Consider the following 14,051-nt stretch of genomic DNA (forward strand, 5'->3'; position numbering starts at 1 on the left):
GCTTTGCATTGCACTTGGTGATGTAAGGCTTGGATGCAGCTGCTTGGCCATGGAAACCCATTCCATGAAGCTCTCTACACACTGTTGTTGTGCTACTCTGAAGGCCACACAAACTTTAACTTTTGACTTTGTAGACAGTTGGTGACTTCGGTGCACTGTGCGTTCAGCATGTGCTTTGTGGCTGAGTTACTGTTGTTTCCAGTTGCTTCCACTTTGTTACAATACTAATAGTTGACCGTGGAATATTTAGTAGCAAGGAATGTTCAGGGATGGACTTATTGCACAGATGGCAACCTATCACGGTACCATGCTTAAATTCACTGAGCTCCTTGAGAGCGACCCATTCTTTCACAAATGTTTGTAGAAGCAGTCTGCATGCCTAGGTGATGATTTTATACACCTGTAGCCATGGAGGTGATTGGAACACATGAATCCAATGATTTGGAGGGCGTACGCAATACTTTTGGCAATATAGTGTAGCTGAGGTATTCCTCAATGCAGACTGCACTTCTTCAAATTATCTTCAGATGGTTATGGACTGGACATCTCTATGCACCATGTAACTAGACTCTTTCCCTAGTGCATCTCCAGATTGTCAAGGACAGGACATCACTAGGAGTTAGAATTAGCCAAATTCAACAAGTGGGAAATGCAAAGCACCCATTTCCCTTCCTCACCACTTGGGGGGGACTTGCAATCCTGTCTTGAAGGCCTTCATGTTGGTCAGTTACACTCAGGTTCTCTGCCCCAGCTGCTTCTCCAGTGGTCTTGACCATCTCTGAACTATCAACCCCCTTCCACTTTTGAAGTAACTGCATTGCCTGCAAACCAATTGTTCTTTTGTGGTGTGTAAGTGCTGATCAGATTGCATACTACCTGCAGTCAATTTTCAAACTTGAAGGTTGTTCTATTCAGAGCAGAATAAACAGCAACTCTTCATTTCATCAAAGTATCAGTCTCACATCATGATCAAAGTTCCATAGGAACACTTTCTCTTAGGACAGTTACTCCATACAGTGGAAGAATGACTCACGGCTTGCCTCTGCTACACTGAGGAGACATTCTCAAAGGTTCCCTGGAGGAACATATCCAAAAGTGCCCATTATCCCAGGTTGGAGGAACCCAGAACCCAGCTACATGGTGCCTTCTCATTTACCTGTTCTAATTTCAAGACATTACCTTTCGCCCCTCAGGTCTCAAAATTGCACCACACCATCTACACTTACATGCTGTCCTGTCTCTTCACTGGAGAAACTCACCAATAAGAAGCATAGCAAAAACTAAAGTCCCATTTTAAATAAAAGATATAAACGCTATGCTAGATTCCAAGAAATATTTTCCCATTCTGTGTTAGAATATAGTGGGGATGATGCAGTAGATGATATGAGAAGGTCACAGCAAGAAATATAAAAGGTACATACAAAGTTATCTGTTAAACATGTCACTGGACCTTTTTTCATCTTTTTTTTCAGCGTATTGCAAACCCCAGTGATTATTCTGAAGATTGAGATATCCAGGAGAGTCTGGCTCCAGCCATAGGTAGATGGAAATTATAGCAATGAATACCTTTTTCTTCAAACAATCACTAAGGCCCCCTTTCTCCTGGGTACTGTCAGGTTCAGGGGCGGACTGACCATTTGGAAACTCGGGCACTGCCCAAGGGCCCGGGGTCAGTAGGGGGCCCTATGAGATGCCCCTGGTACCTTTTTCATAGGCTTTTTTGAGTTTGGGCAAGGACACAGGGGCCCCATGATCCCCTATTGCCCGGGGGCCCCATGAGTTGTCAATCCGCCCCTGGTCAGGTGGCAAATTCAGACAGTTGAGGATCTTTTTAAGTCACCTCAGCTGCAAGTTCAAACCAGACAATAGATGCTAGAAAAAAAAAAAAAAAGGGCATGCCACATTTAGCAGGTGATATCTCCTGCCGCTGCGCCCCGTAGTGGTAAATGTCATGCAACTATTCCCAAAGGACACAGTTGGGGTGCTGTGAAGAGTAATTTCAGTGTGCATATCGCCTCTCGATTGTCTGCTAACCATTGGCCAGTCACTGCTGACATCGTGATCCACCGCGAATTGTAACTTAGCCGCTAGGCTCATGTGAAAGAAACCGGTCCGGTCATAGCAAAATTTCTTCATTCTAAAATTGCCTGGATTAGGCACCTATTTACTTGTCACATACACTGGAACTTTTTTTTTTGCTTCTCTTTGGCTGCTTCCATTCTCATGATACTGTAGTTCAGGGGTGTCAAACTGACGGCCCTCCAGCTGTTGCGAAACTACAAGTCCCATCGTGCCTCTGCCTTTGGGAGTCATGCTTGTAGCTGTCAGTCTTGCAATGCCTCATAAGATTTGTAGTTTTGCAACAGCTGGAGTTTGACTCCCATGTTGTAGTTGATCACATCTGAACCAGGAAAAAAAATAAAGCACTCAGCGCTCATGCAGCCTCAGTAACTTTAAAACATAGCTATCAGCTAATATAAGTAAAGTAGGAGAGGGATGAGTACAGGTAATGAAATGTCTTTAGGGATTTGTACATTGTCTTGCCTTTATAATAATATCTCGCTGAGGGGCATATATGTAAAGGGAAATTCAAATGGAATATAGTCAATTATATAGGTGCAAGGGTGAAGGGGGGCAGCTATTTGCATATTTGAGGGTCCCCAAAGAATGTATTTAAAGTGCTGCACCTAAAGGTGTCTATTTAATGGTAGTGCTATAGCCTTTGCATTGTAAAAAATAAAAAAAGGTTCTCTTAAATGGAAAAAAGGGAATAATACAACTCATTCAGGAAATATGTGGGACTACGGTTCAGAGACCCTTGGATGTGTTTGCTTTAGAAATTCGAACCTTCAATAAATTTGTGCAGAAATAGGCTACTGTATCCTTTAGTCAGTGCGGCCAAGAGTTTGATCCCCAAATTTTGGCAAGTCCCAGAGCCACCAAGACTGGATAAACAGAGTGGAAAATATTTATAGGTTGGAGGAGTTACATCATATTGCAGTGGATAAATTTAGGAAGACATGGAGTAGTTGGTCAAATTTTAAAAAATCTAAAAAATATTTGGAATTAATTGCAGTCTAGGTGGAATATACAGATGTACCTCGGTTTACGAACGCCTCGGTTAATGTAATTTTCGGTTTACGAATGAAAATCCATTGAAAACAATGCCCGGTTTACTAATTTTTTTTCCCTAGGATGCATTGCACCTAGAGGTTTATAGCGCCGGCCCTGTGCATGCTGGAGTCTGTGGGTAGCACGTGGCGTCGAGTGTGGAGGTGTCGGAGTGGTTTTTGCATCGAGTTATTGCTTGATTAATCATGTCCCTGTACAGTATTTATGCCTTTAAAGTGCACTTTATAAAGAGTTTTGAACAAATTAAAAAAATTTTTTTTATGCTTTTTTCTGACCTCCGGAATGGATTAATTGGTTTTCAATGCATTCCTATGGGAAACCGCGTTTCGGTTTACGAATTTTTCAAAATACAAAATGTCCCAGAGAACACATTAAATTCATAAACTAAGGTACGCCTGTATTAGAGGAAGTCTACTGAGATCCCAAGAGAAAGAAAGGATGTAAGATGGGATGGGTATAGAAATGGATAGAGAACCATGAGAAAGCAAAATGGAAGTAAGAGGATGTGGACCGGGGTAGATGAGGGTGGGGAAGGGAAAAGGTGTTTCAAAGGGAACCTAGGTATTGGGGATGTGCTTGTGATGTGTATTTCCATCTTATTTTTTTATTATGTATTGGATGTTCCTTTTGTATCAGGAAAATGTAATATATAAATTATATTAACAAAAAAAAATGGAAAGAAGCAGCTGTATTCATACACTGCCATCCCTGTTATCCAAATACCGTACAGGAAGCCAAGTACAGGCTTGGTGTAGGCCGCAGTCAATGTTGTCCTTTTTCATACAGTTTGACTCACTGAGCTTGAGCAATGCCAGAACACCTACCAGACCACCACCACCACCACTCCCAGACACACTAACCCAGCCAAACCGGGCCTAGAGGAGAACCTGCAATACTGATGAATGTGGCTATGATTTGTGTGAAGAGCTACTGTAAAAAAACCCCATAAACAGCAATGAGTAAAACACACTTTCTTGGATCTAATTGTTGAAGTACAACTCCAGCACTCCCTGTGTGGCTGATATAACATGTTTTAAGCAGCTTGTGTAGGATTCTGTGGCATGAAGAGCGTGCCTTGGGGTACCCAAGGTACAGGCTTCTGTGACTTCCTGCCATTGGCCTTAAAATGGTAGTAAACTTTTTTTTGTTTTTTTTTTTACTTTTTATCTACAGGTAAGCTTATAATAAAGAGTACCTGTAGGTAAAATGAATATCTCCTAAATATACAACGTGCTGAGATATTCGCTCTTTTTTAGACCTGGCGCATGCACTCTGAAGGAATGGCATACCCGTGCTGTTCCTTCAGAGCTGTGTGCCGTGGCTCGGGACTCCAGCATATGCGCAGGAGTGACATCATCACAGCTTGGCCAGTCAGACGGACGGAGCTGGCTAACCTGGAAGGACGACCCGGTGAAGATGGAAGCTGCTGCCGAAGATGGAAGCCTCTGCAGTGGTGACAGCATGCCGCGGGAGGGCTACGTATTAAGGTAAGTCCTTCATAATGTGCTAGTATGTGATGCATACTAGCACATTATGACATTACCTTGCAGGGGATTTTTTTTTCTTTTTACCTGGGGTTTACTACCGCTTCAAAGTGTTACTAAACCAACAACAGCAACATCATTTCCAAATTTTTATTCTGTCACACGAGAATTTTCCTAACTTTAGTAACCTCTTCATTATCGATATAAGACTAGCATGCAGAAAAAAATGGACGATCGTTCATTCGATATTTTCAATGTGTACACGGGGCTTAAATGGGGGGATACATGTGACCTCCTGGAAGAAAGGGGTTCATGCATGGTTAAAGCGGAGTTCCACTCAAAAGCGGAAGCTCCGCTTATTTGCCTTCTCCCCCCTGCAGTGCCATATTTGCCACCTTTTGGGTGGGGGGGGGAGCAGGTACCTGGTTTTGACAAGTACCCGCTCCCCCTTCCAGCTTAGTTCGCCGCATCGAAGTGAGATGGAAGTTTGGGCCCCCTCCCTCCCGCAGTCTCCTGGGAACTTTCACAAGCCCCAGTAGACTGCTGGACCAATCAGGAGGTGCAGTGTGACTCGCTCATGCGCAGTGGGCACCAGGCTGTGAAGCCGCAAGCTGTCACAGCCTGGTGCCCACAGTTGAGATGCCGGCACGGTGGAGGACAGAAGGAGAGAAGGGACGGACTGGGTGAGAACATTGCTGGACCCCAGGACAGGTAAGTGTGTTTTTATTAAAAGTCAACAGCTACAGTTTTTGTAGCTGCTGACTTTTAATAAACACAAAAATGGCTGGAACTTCGCTTTACCCTCAACCTTCTCTGGTGTTATTAAAAAGAAGGAATAATCTGCTAAATTTCTTGAAGGTTTACAACTACCTATAAAGTACCTAAAACCACCAATCACCTCCTAGACAGAGGTACCCTTAAAGTGTTACTAAACCCACAACAGTACAATCGGTCTGTATATGCAGTAAAGCATGCTTGTTATACTCACTGTGGAACCTAAGGGGTTAATCATCTGCATTGTGTTAAAAGGCTGTTGGACCCTGTTTTTTCTGATCCTCCCCTTCTTCCATAGTCCCCAATTTATATGCTGATAGTACAGAGCTCTAGAAGTCACTCTGCACATGCTCAGTTTGGTGTGTATTGCGAGAGAGTTTGTTTTTGTCTTTTGGGAGGGTGCATGTGATCAGCACAGGGCCAATCAGCACTGTTCAGGCAGAGGGTCTGGGGTCATGCAGCCTCATAGGACAATAGGAGGAGAATGAAAACTCCTACAAGATTAACCAGTGCTCTGCCGGACACTGATAGAAGTCACAAGACTGCTCTAACTGTTGATGAGAAAAGGTATTTAGCAGTTTATATTTACTGAAATAAATGCATTTCCATGTAGTGTGTACTGTGGGAGACCAGATAGTGAATGCAGGGTCTTAGGTTTAGTAACACCGTAAGCTACTTATTTCTAAAAAAAAAACATCTTCAGGAAGGCCAAAGGGCAATAGTATAGTATAACCATCCACTCCATCACACATGTAATTGTCATGGGCACCGCAGAAGCCCCTGGATTACAAACGGTAGCCTTTAGGATAAACACATGGTCTCACCCATGCCTCCTGCATCCCTCAATGCAATACATTCAACCAGAAGCTCGCACTTCAAGAGGGAGAGTGGAAGATCTCCAACTCCTGAGCTTACAGTTGAAATCTGCAAATGTAGCACCCCAGATCTTGGGGGTTCCTCGGCTCTCAGGAAGCAGGTATGTGCAGGTAGATCTCCATACCTGCCTTTTACACACTGTTTCAGCTAGTATACTTTGTATCAGCTACAGGTACACATTTATAGGCTCCAAAGAAAGGTCATTTTAGACCTTTTTGGGCAATTGGTGCATATATGGGCTGACATTAAAGTTCTACGTATATTCTTCTCCACTTAGATACAGTGAAATATCCTCATTGCACTCTATATTATCATATGACACTGAAGATCTTTTTGAACAGGTCCTCTTTGTACCGCAAAGCAGCCAGAAGTTCAGCCTTGGCCATGAGTGGTTATGGCCTGGGGTCCAACCAGATAGCCTTGGCCATGAGGGGTTATGGCCTGAGGTCCAGCCAGATAGCCTTGGCCATGGGGGGTTATGGCCTGAGGTCCAGCCAGATAGCCTTGGCCATGGGGGGTTATGGCCTGAGGTCCAACCAGATAGCCTTGGCCATGGGGGGTTATGGCCTGAGGTCCAACCAGATAGCCTTGGCCATGGGGGGTTATGGCCTGAGGTCCAACCAGATAGCCTTGGCCATGGGGGGTTATGGCCTGAGGTCCAACCAGATAGCCTTGGCCATGGGGGGTTATGGCCTGAGGTCCAACCAGATAGCCTTGGCCATGGGGGGTTATGGCCTGAGGTCCAACCAGATAGCCTTGGCCATGGGGGGTTATGGCCTGAGGTCCAACCAGATAGCCTTGGCCATGGGGGGTTATGGCCTGAGGTCCAACCAGATAGCCTTGGCCATGGGGGGTTATGGCCTGAGGTCCAACCAGATAGCCTTGGCCATGGGGGGTTATGGCCTGAGGTCCAACCAGATAGCCTTGGCCATGGGGGGTTATGGCCTGAGGTCCAACCAGATAGCCTTGGCCATGGGGGGTTATGGCCTGAGGTCCAACCAGATAGCCTTGGCCATGGGGGGTTATGGCCTGAGGTCCAACCAGATAGCCTTGGCCATGGGGGGTTACGGCCTGAGGTCCAACCAGATAGCCTTGGCCATGGGGGGTTACGGCCTGAGGTCCAACCAGATAGCCTTGGCCATGAGGGGTTACGGCCTGAGGTCCAACCAGATAGCCTTGGCCATGGGGGGTTACGGCCTGAGGTCCAACCAGATAGCCTTGGCCATGGGGGGTTACGGCCTGAGGTCCAACCAGATAGCCTTGGCCATGCGGGGTTACGGCCTGAGGTCCAACCAGATAGCCTTGGCCATGGGGGGTTACGGCCTGAGGTCCAACCAGATAGCCTTGGCCATGCGGGGTTACGGCCTGAGGTCCAACCAGATAGGCTTGGCCATGGGGGGTTACGGCCTGAGGTCCAACCAGATTCGATCAAAAGACGCATCAATAGGCAAAAATAGTAAAGGTCTTCCAAAAAGCAATGCTTAAACCCGAACCATCAAAGGACATCTATAGAGAATGTGTGTGTTTCCCATAGAATGTTTGCATCATGACGCTGTACGTGTTATAGGAGCAGCTGACATCTGCCTCCGGGGATTCTATACCTCCCAGGCTGCTGAAAAGGATTTAATATAGTGTGGCTTTTTCAGTCAATACAGTGGATAAGGTCAATCGGGTCAGCCATTTCAATTCCAGGCTGAGAATTTCCCCAGTTATTAAATACAGCAGTTCCATCCCACAAAATATGCTAATAATACCTAGGTTTGCTACACACCAGCTGAACTCAAGGCCAAACACTGCTGTGCTCAGCTGACCATAGGAGCCGGGAAAAAGGAAAGCCTGGGCCCCTTAAAGATGATGGCACACAGACAAAAATCTACTGATGTGCAAGAAAACCTTCTATAGGATGGTCAAGCATGACTGTGCATCACCATGAAGTTATATGAGCAGATAGGAGATGGACAGTTATATATATATATATATATATATATATACAGGGCTTTTGTTCAGGGGGAACGCAGTTCCAGACCTCCAGTTCTGAATGTATGTATTTGCAAAGGGTGCTGGGGTGTGCTGGAGGGTCTATTGATACTGGCTGCTGGGGATCTATTGTTGCTAGAGGGGATCTTTTTTTTGCGGTGGGGGTCTATAGTTGCTGGTGGGGTATATATTGTTGCTGGGGATGGGCCTTATGTTTCTGGGGGGGGGGGTTCAATCTGTGCAGGGAGGAATTTACTGTTGAGGGAGGGGTCTATTGTTACTCTCTGCTGGAGTGTCTATTGATGTTGGCTGCATGGGGGTCTATTGTTATTAAAGGGGATCTTTTTTTGTGTTGGGGTCTATTGTTGCTGGTGGATGATCTATTGTTGCTTGGGATGAGCCTTATGCTGCTGGGGGGGTCAATCTATGAAGGGATGAATTTACTGTTGAGGGGAGGGGTCTATTGTTGTTATCTGCTGGAGGGTCTATTGATGCTAGAGGGGATATTTTTGTGTTGGGGGATCTATTGTTTCTGGGGATGGGCCTTATGTTGCTGGAGGGAGGGGGAGTTCAATCCTTGCAGGGAGGAATTTACTGTTGAGGGAGGGGTCTATTGTTGCTATCTGCTGGAGGGTCTACTGAGGCTGGCTGCTGGGAATGGATCTATTGTTCCTTGGGGCTCTATTGTTGCTGGATGGGGGGGGGGTAAATTGCTTCTAGCTCCAGGAGATCTGTTTTGCTGCCTTTCTTGTTATCATTAACAAATTTCATACAAATTACCACCACAAAATGATACTCGGTTCTGTATTTGCTAAAAGGGGCGGGACTGGGAGGTGGGTAGTGGAACCAAGGAACAGTGCTCAGAGGTGAGTTGGGGACAGGGATTCAGAAGGGGAGAGTTCCTGCACCTATACCCTGTGTGTGTGTATATATACCAGTGTGTGTGTGTGTATATATATATATATATATATATAATACATTAAGGTCCAATTGGATAGCTCATTATTCATTGAGGATTAAGGTCCAAATGGATAATTTATAGATACCTATTATTCATTAAGGTCCAGTTGGATAATTTGTAGATATATAATATTCATTAAGGTCCAAATGGATAATATATATATTCCTATTATTCCTTAAGGTCCAAGTGGATAATTTATAGATACCTAATATTCATTAAGGTCCAATTGGATAATTTATAGATACCTAATATTCATTAAGGTCCAATTGGATAGTTCATAGATACCTATTATTCATTAAGGTCCAAGTGGATAATTTATAGATACCTAATATTCATTAAGGTCCAATTGGATAATTTATAGATACCTAATATTCATTAAGGTCCAAATGGATAATATATAGATACCTATTATTCATTAAGGTCCAAGTGGATAATTCTTAAATAACTATTATTCATTAAGGTCCAAATGGACAATATATAGATACTTATTATTCATTAAGGTCCAATTGGATAGTTCATAGATACCTATTATTCATTAAGGTCCAAATGGACAATATATAGATACTTATTATTCATTAAGGTCCATTTGGATAGTTCATAGATACCTATTATTCATTAAGGTCCAAGTGGATAATTTATAGATACCTAATATTCATTAGGGTCCAGTTGGATAATTCATAAATAACTATTATTCATTAAGGTCCACATGGATAATATACAGATACCTATGTATACATAGATATGGATATAGATAGTTATTGAACGATACATAGCATAGATAGATGATTTAGATTGACATATCAATGATATAAAGGGATATATTAATGGATAACAATATAGAGAATAATAAAAGACAGTTGCTAGAATAGAAGTAGGAGAAATCTGAAATGGTCTGTACACACATTTTTCAAGCATGCATCCTGTAGACATTTCTATGTTCCTATGGCCACATATAGATCGCTGAGTGTCTGTAGCTCAATACATGGTGCAATTCGGTGTCCTGAACCCCCATCCGGTCCTTTAGGTGAATCCGAATCACAAATCTTGGCAAGACTGTTGCATAGAGGGCATCCCCTGAATTGCAACATAAGCATGTTTGCTGAGCACGAGCCATACCCCCCCCGTTTGTGTAGGAAAACCTGGATATTGCAGCTTGCATTCTATGCATTCCAATTACTGTGAAGACCCCCCAGCACCACCACCACCCTCCCATTCTAAATCCTGAAAATCGCCCCCCCTCCCCAAGGCTTTGCCCCCTTACCTTCTGGGAGCTGAATGACTGGGTCCAGTGGTACAGCACCAGCTTGTCCTTGGATTTGGGGCTGGGGTTGGAGGCTTCGGGCTCCTCCTGGCCCTCGTCGGTTTTGCCCGCATCGTTGTCTATAGCTGAAATAGGCCACCAGCTGCAATTAGTGGGAGTAACATTGCTGGCAGTCGCCATGACAGCCGGAGAAAGAAGAAAAGGAGAGGGCTGCGAGGGGCTGCTGCTCTAGCACACAGCATCACATGGCTCTGTGGACATCACCAAGCGCTCAGCATCCTCCCATTACTCATCTGATGCTGCCTGAGCGATGCTGATGCTGACAATGAGGCGCTCGCACATCTACACAACAGATGCCTGGGTGAAAAAAAAAAAATCACCGCTTCTAGTATTCGTCCCCGTCCCTCTGGAATTCCTTCTGCACTCCTGAAGGTCAACTCCGGATTCGCCCTTTAATTTTCCACCGTCGCTGAATGACGCGTAGATTGGGATAAAGCGCTGTGTATCATAAACACTGCCCTCCCTTTATTAAAAAAAAAAAAAAGCTTCTCTCCTTTTTCTTTTCCCCCATCATTTGTTGCATATCGGTGCTGCTTTCCTGCAGCCTCTTTGCAGCCACTTCCTGTCTACAAGCATGGCTGGTGACAACAGAGGACCGTGGCTGTGAAAGCCTACATGCCACGTGGCCGTAATCATTTTACCGATCCTATAGGCATGGTTGTTCTGGCACAAAAGTTCCTGCAAATGTGAAAAAATAAGACTGAGCTAGTAACAGATCCAGTATGTACCATAGCATGGACACATGAACATGTTAAATCGTATCAATAAACCGATATAAAAGTCCCAAAATATAAATCAATATTTGAAAGTCCCCCCAAAAATATATATGTGATAGTTAAAAAATAAAGATGCAAAAAAATCCTTTTTTGAAATAAAATCCACCAAGTGAATCCACCACCAAATGGACTGAATAAACTCCCCAGAATCAATATGCTGATTATATTATAACCCAGCGTAAGCGCTTTCTGCTCTGGGAGCAGCGATCTGCAGACAGTTGAGGCCAGGGGCGGATTGACAACTCATGGGGCCCCCGGGCAATAGGGGATCATGGGGCCCCTGTGTCCTTGCCCAAACTCAAAAAAGCCTATGAAAAAGGTACCAGGGGCATCTCATGGGGCCCCCTACTTACCCCGGGCCCTCGGGCAGTGCCCGAGTTTCCAAATGGTCAGTCCGCCCCTGGTTGAGACACAGCTTAGGCTTGGAAGAGATGATTTCCTAGAGCAATACTCTGCAGGAGACTGAGTTCCTGCGTCTGGGTTTGTTCACGCCACTTGCGAAAGCGCGCCTTTTCCCGCACCACACAAAAAGCGCTGTCCTCTGCAGACCTGCGCAGGTGTCTTTTATTAACGCCACCTCTAGCAAATGCAGGTGCGTTTGCAGCCACCAAAATGGGGACCGCAGTACAACGGTTAGTCCTGGTGGACTATTTCCATCCTAGGTCCATTCTTGAGGGTTTTCCTCTTGAATTCTCTGGGGGGGTAATGTCCTCTGTTAGCCCCCGTTCACATATATGCGGCTGTGCAGGCTGCGTTTTGCACGGGCATGAGAGCCCATTCATTTGAATGGACTCCCGTGCCCCGTGACACACAGGGAAGAAGTCCCTGCACTTCGTCTGAAAACGCAGCCCGCACGGGAACCTCGGTTCATTTGAATGGACTCCCGTGCCCTGTGACATGCAGGGAAAAAGTCCCTGCACTTCTTCTGAAAACGCAGCCCGCACGGGAACCTCGGTTCATTTGAATGGACTCCTGTGCCCCGTGACATGCAGGGAAAAAGTCCCTGCACTTCTTCTGAAAACGCAGCCCACACGGGAACCTCAGTTCATTTGAATGGACTCCGGTGCCCCGTGACATGCAGGGAAAAAGTCCCTGCACTTCTTCTGAAAACGCAGCCCACACGGGAACCTCAGTTCATTTGAATGGACTCCTGTGCCCCGTGACACGCAGGAAAGAAGTCCCTGCACTTCTGAAAACAGCCCACATGGGATCCTCGGTTCATTTGAATGGACTCCGGTGCCCATGACATGCAGGGAAGTCCCTGCACTTCTGAAAACGCAGCCCACACGGGAACCTCAGTTCATTTGAATGGACTCCTGTGCCCCGTGACACGAAGGAAAGAGGTCCCTGCACTTCTGAAAACAGCCCACATGGGATCCTCGGTTCCTAGTATGGCTGTGTTTCCCAGTGCGGGCGGCGTGTCTTTAGAACTAATGGCACTCTCCCGTGGGTCTGCATTCATCTGTGCGGGTGGTGCGGCTGCACAGATTTTCATGCAGACCCGCAGCCGCACCACCCGCACGAACCTAGCCTAGGATTTTCATGTCTCTGATGCAGGGGTGGACTCACCATTCGAGCACTCAGGCACTGCCCAAGGGCCCGGGGTCAGTAGAGGGCCCCAGGCCTCTGGTACCTTTTATAGGCTTTTCTGGGGGTGCTTTGAGTGTGGGTGAGGACACAGGAGCCCCATGAGTTGTCAGTCCGCCCCTGATCTGATGGTTTATCATTGTCTATAGTGCACAATAAAGTTCTTTTGAGGTTAGCCAACTAGGTGTGCAGCCTTTTTTCTTCGCCTTCTTTTGTTTTCAGTACGGTTTGGTGCAGCGTGATTTTAAAAATCTTGAATCATAAGGCTCCACTCACACCAATGCGTTTTTTTTAATGCTTTTTGCAGAAACGCACTACAGTCCGTTTAACATGGTCTCCTATGGAACACGTTCACATCAATGCTTTTTTAAGCTTCTGCATTTTTGGAAAGGGTCAGGGACTTTTTTAAAAGCAAAAAGCAGCGTTTTGCTTTGATAACGTTCAATGGAGAAGCTGCTGAAATGCATAGTAGTGCGTTTTTTGCCGCGGTTTGCATTTTTATTCTGCCCAGCAAGAAAAAAAAAATTCCACTTTAAAAAAAAAAAAGCTGAACAAAACGCGGTAAAATACGTCAAAAACGCATCAAAAATGCGTGTAGAAAACCTCAAAATGAACTGCAAAAAACACTACAAAACGGACAAAAAGCAAACTGCATAGGTGTGAACAGAGCCTCAAGCCTCATCCACACCCACACTGCATCTCAATACCTGTTTGACTTTTTTTTTTTTCTCTGATTCTAAATGCCTCTCATGTTAGCCTATGTATCCATGCACACACAGGCGTTAAGAGGCAGAAAAAAAAAACTCACATGCATGTTTTGAAAAAGAACATTCGGGCTGGGAAAACCTGCATAAACGTGTGTTAATGCACATTAAAAAATTCTGATGGCCAGAATAAATTAATATTCTGGCCAATAGAATACGTTAAGGACAAAATCGTGAATGCACATAAACGCACTTGCAAAAGCTCCCCTTTGATGCATTTTTCCAGCTGCTTTTCTCCTTGCCGTCCTTTGGAGTACAGTGTGCACGGATCCTTGTGGTGTGAACAGGGGCGGACTGACAACTTATGGGGCCCCCAGGCAATAGGGGATCATGGGGCCCCTGTGTCCTTGCCCAAACTCAAAAAAGCCTATGAAAAAGGTACCAGGGGCATCTCATGGG

The 14,051-nt window shown here is 45.2% G+C and overlaps 1 protein-coding gene across 1 annotated transcript in view; it reads right to left on the bottom strand.

Annotated features, from left to right (window-relative positions):
* The window catches only part of GDAP1L1 (ganglioside induced differentiation associated protein 1 like 1), a 44,204-nt gene extending 33,271 nt beyond the window's left edge, over positions 1-10,933 (bottom strand). Inside the window, exon 1 of the mRNA XM_089662294.1 lies at positions 10,466-10,933. Within this exon, the coding sequence (XP_089518420.1) occupies positions 10,466-10,645 (180 nt within the window). The 5' untranslated portion in view covers positions 10,646-10,933. The remainder of the gene's footprint in view (positions 1-10,465) is intronic.
* Between the last annotated feature and the right edge of the window lie 3,118 nt (positions 10,934-14,051).

This window comes from Staurois parvus, unplaced genomic scaffold (assembly GCF_062004578.1).
Source record: "Staurois parvus isolate SC_StPar_1 unplaced genomic scaffold, SC_StPar_1.0 ptg001454l, whole genome shotgun sequence".
Taxonomy (NCBI): Eukaryota; Metazoa; Chordata; class Amphibia; order Anura; family Ranidae; genus Staurois; species Staurois parvus.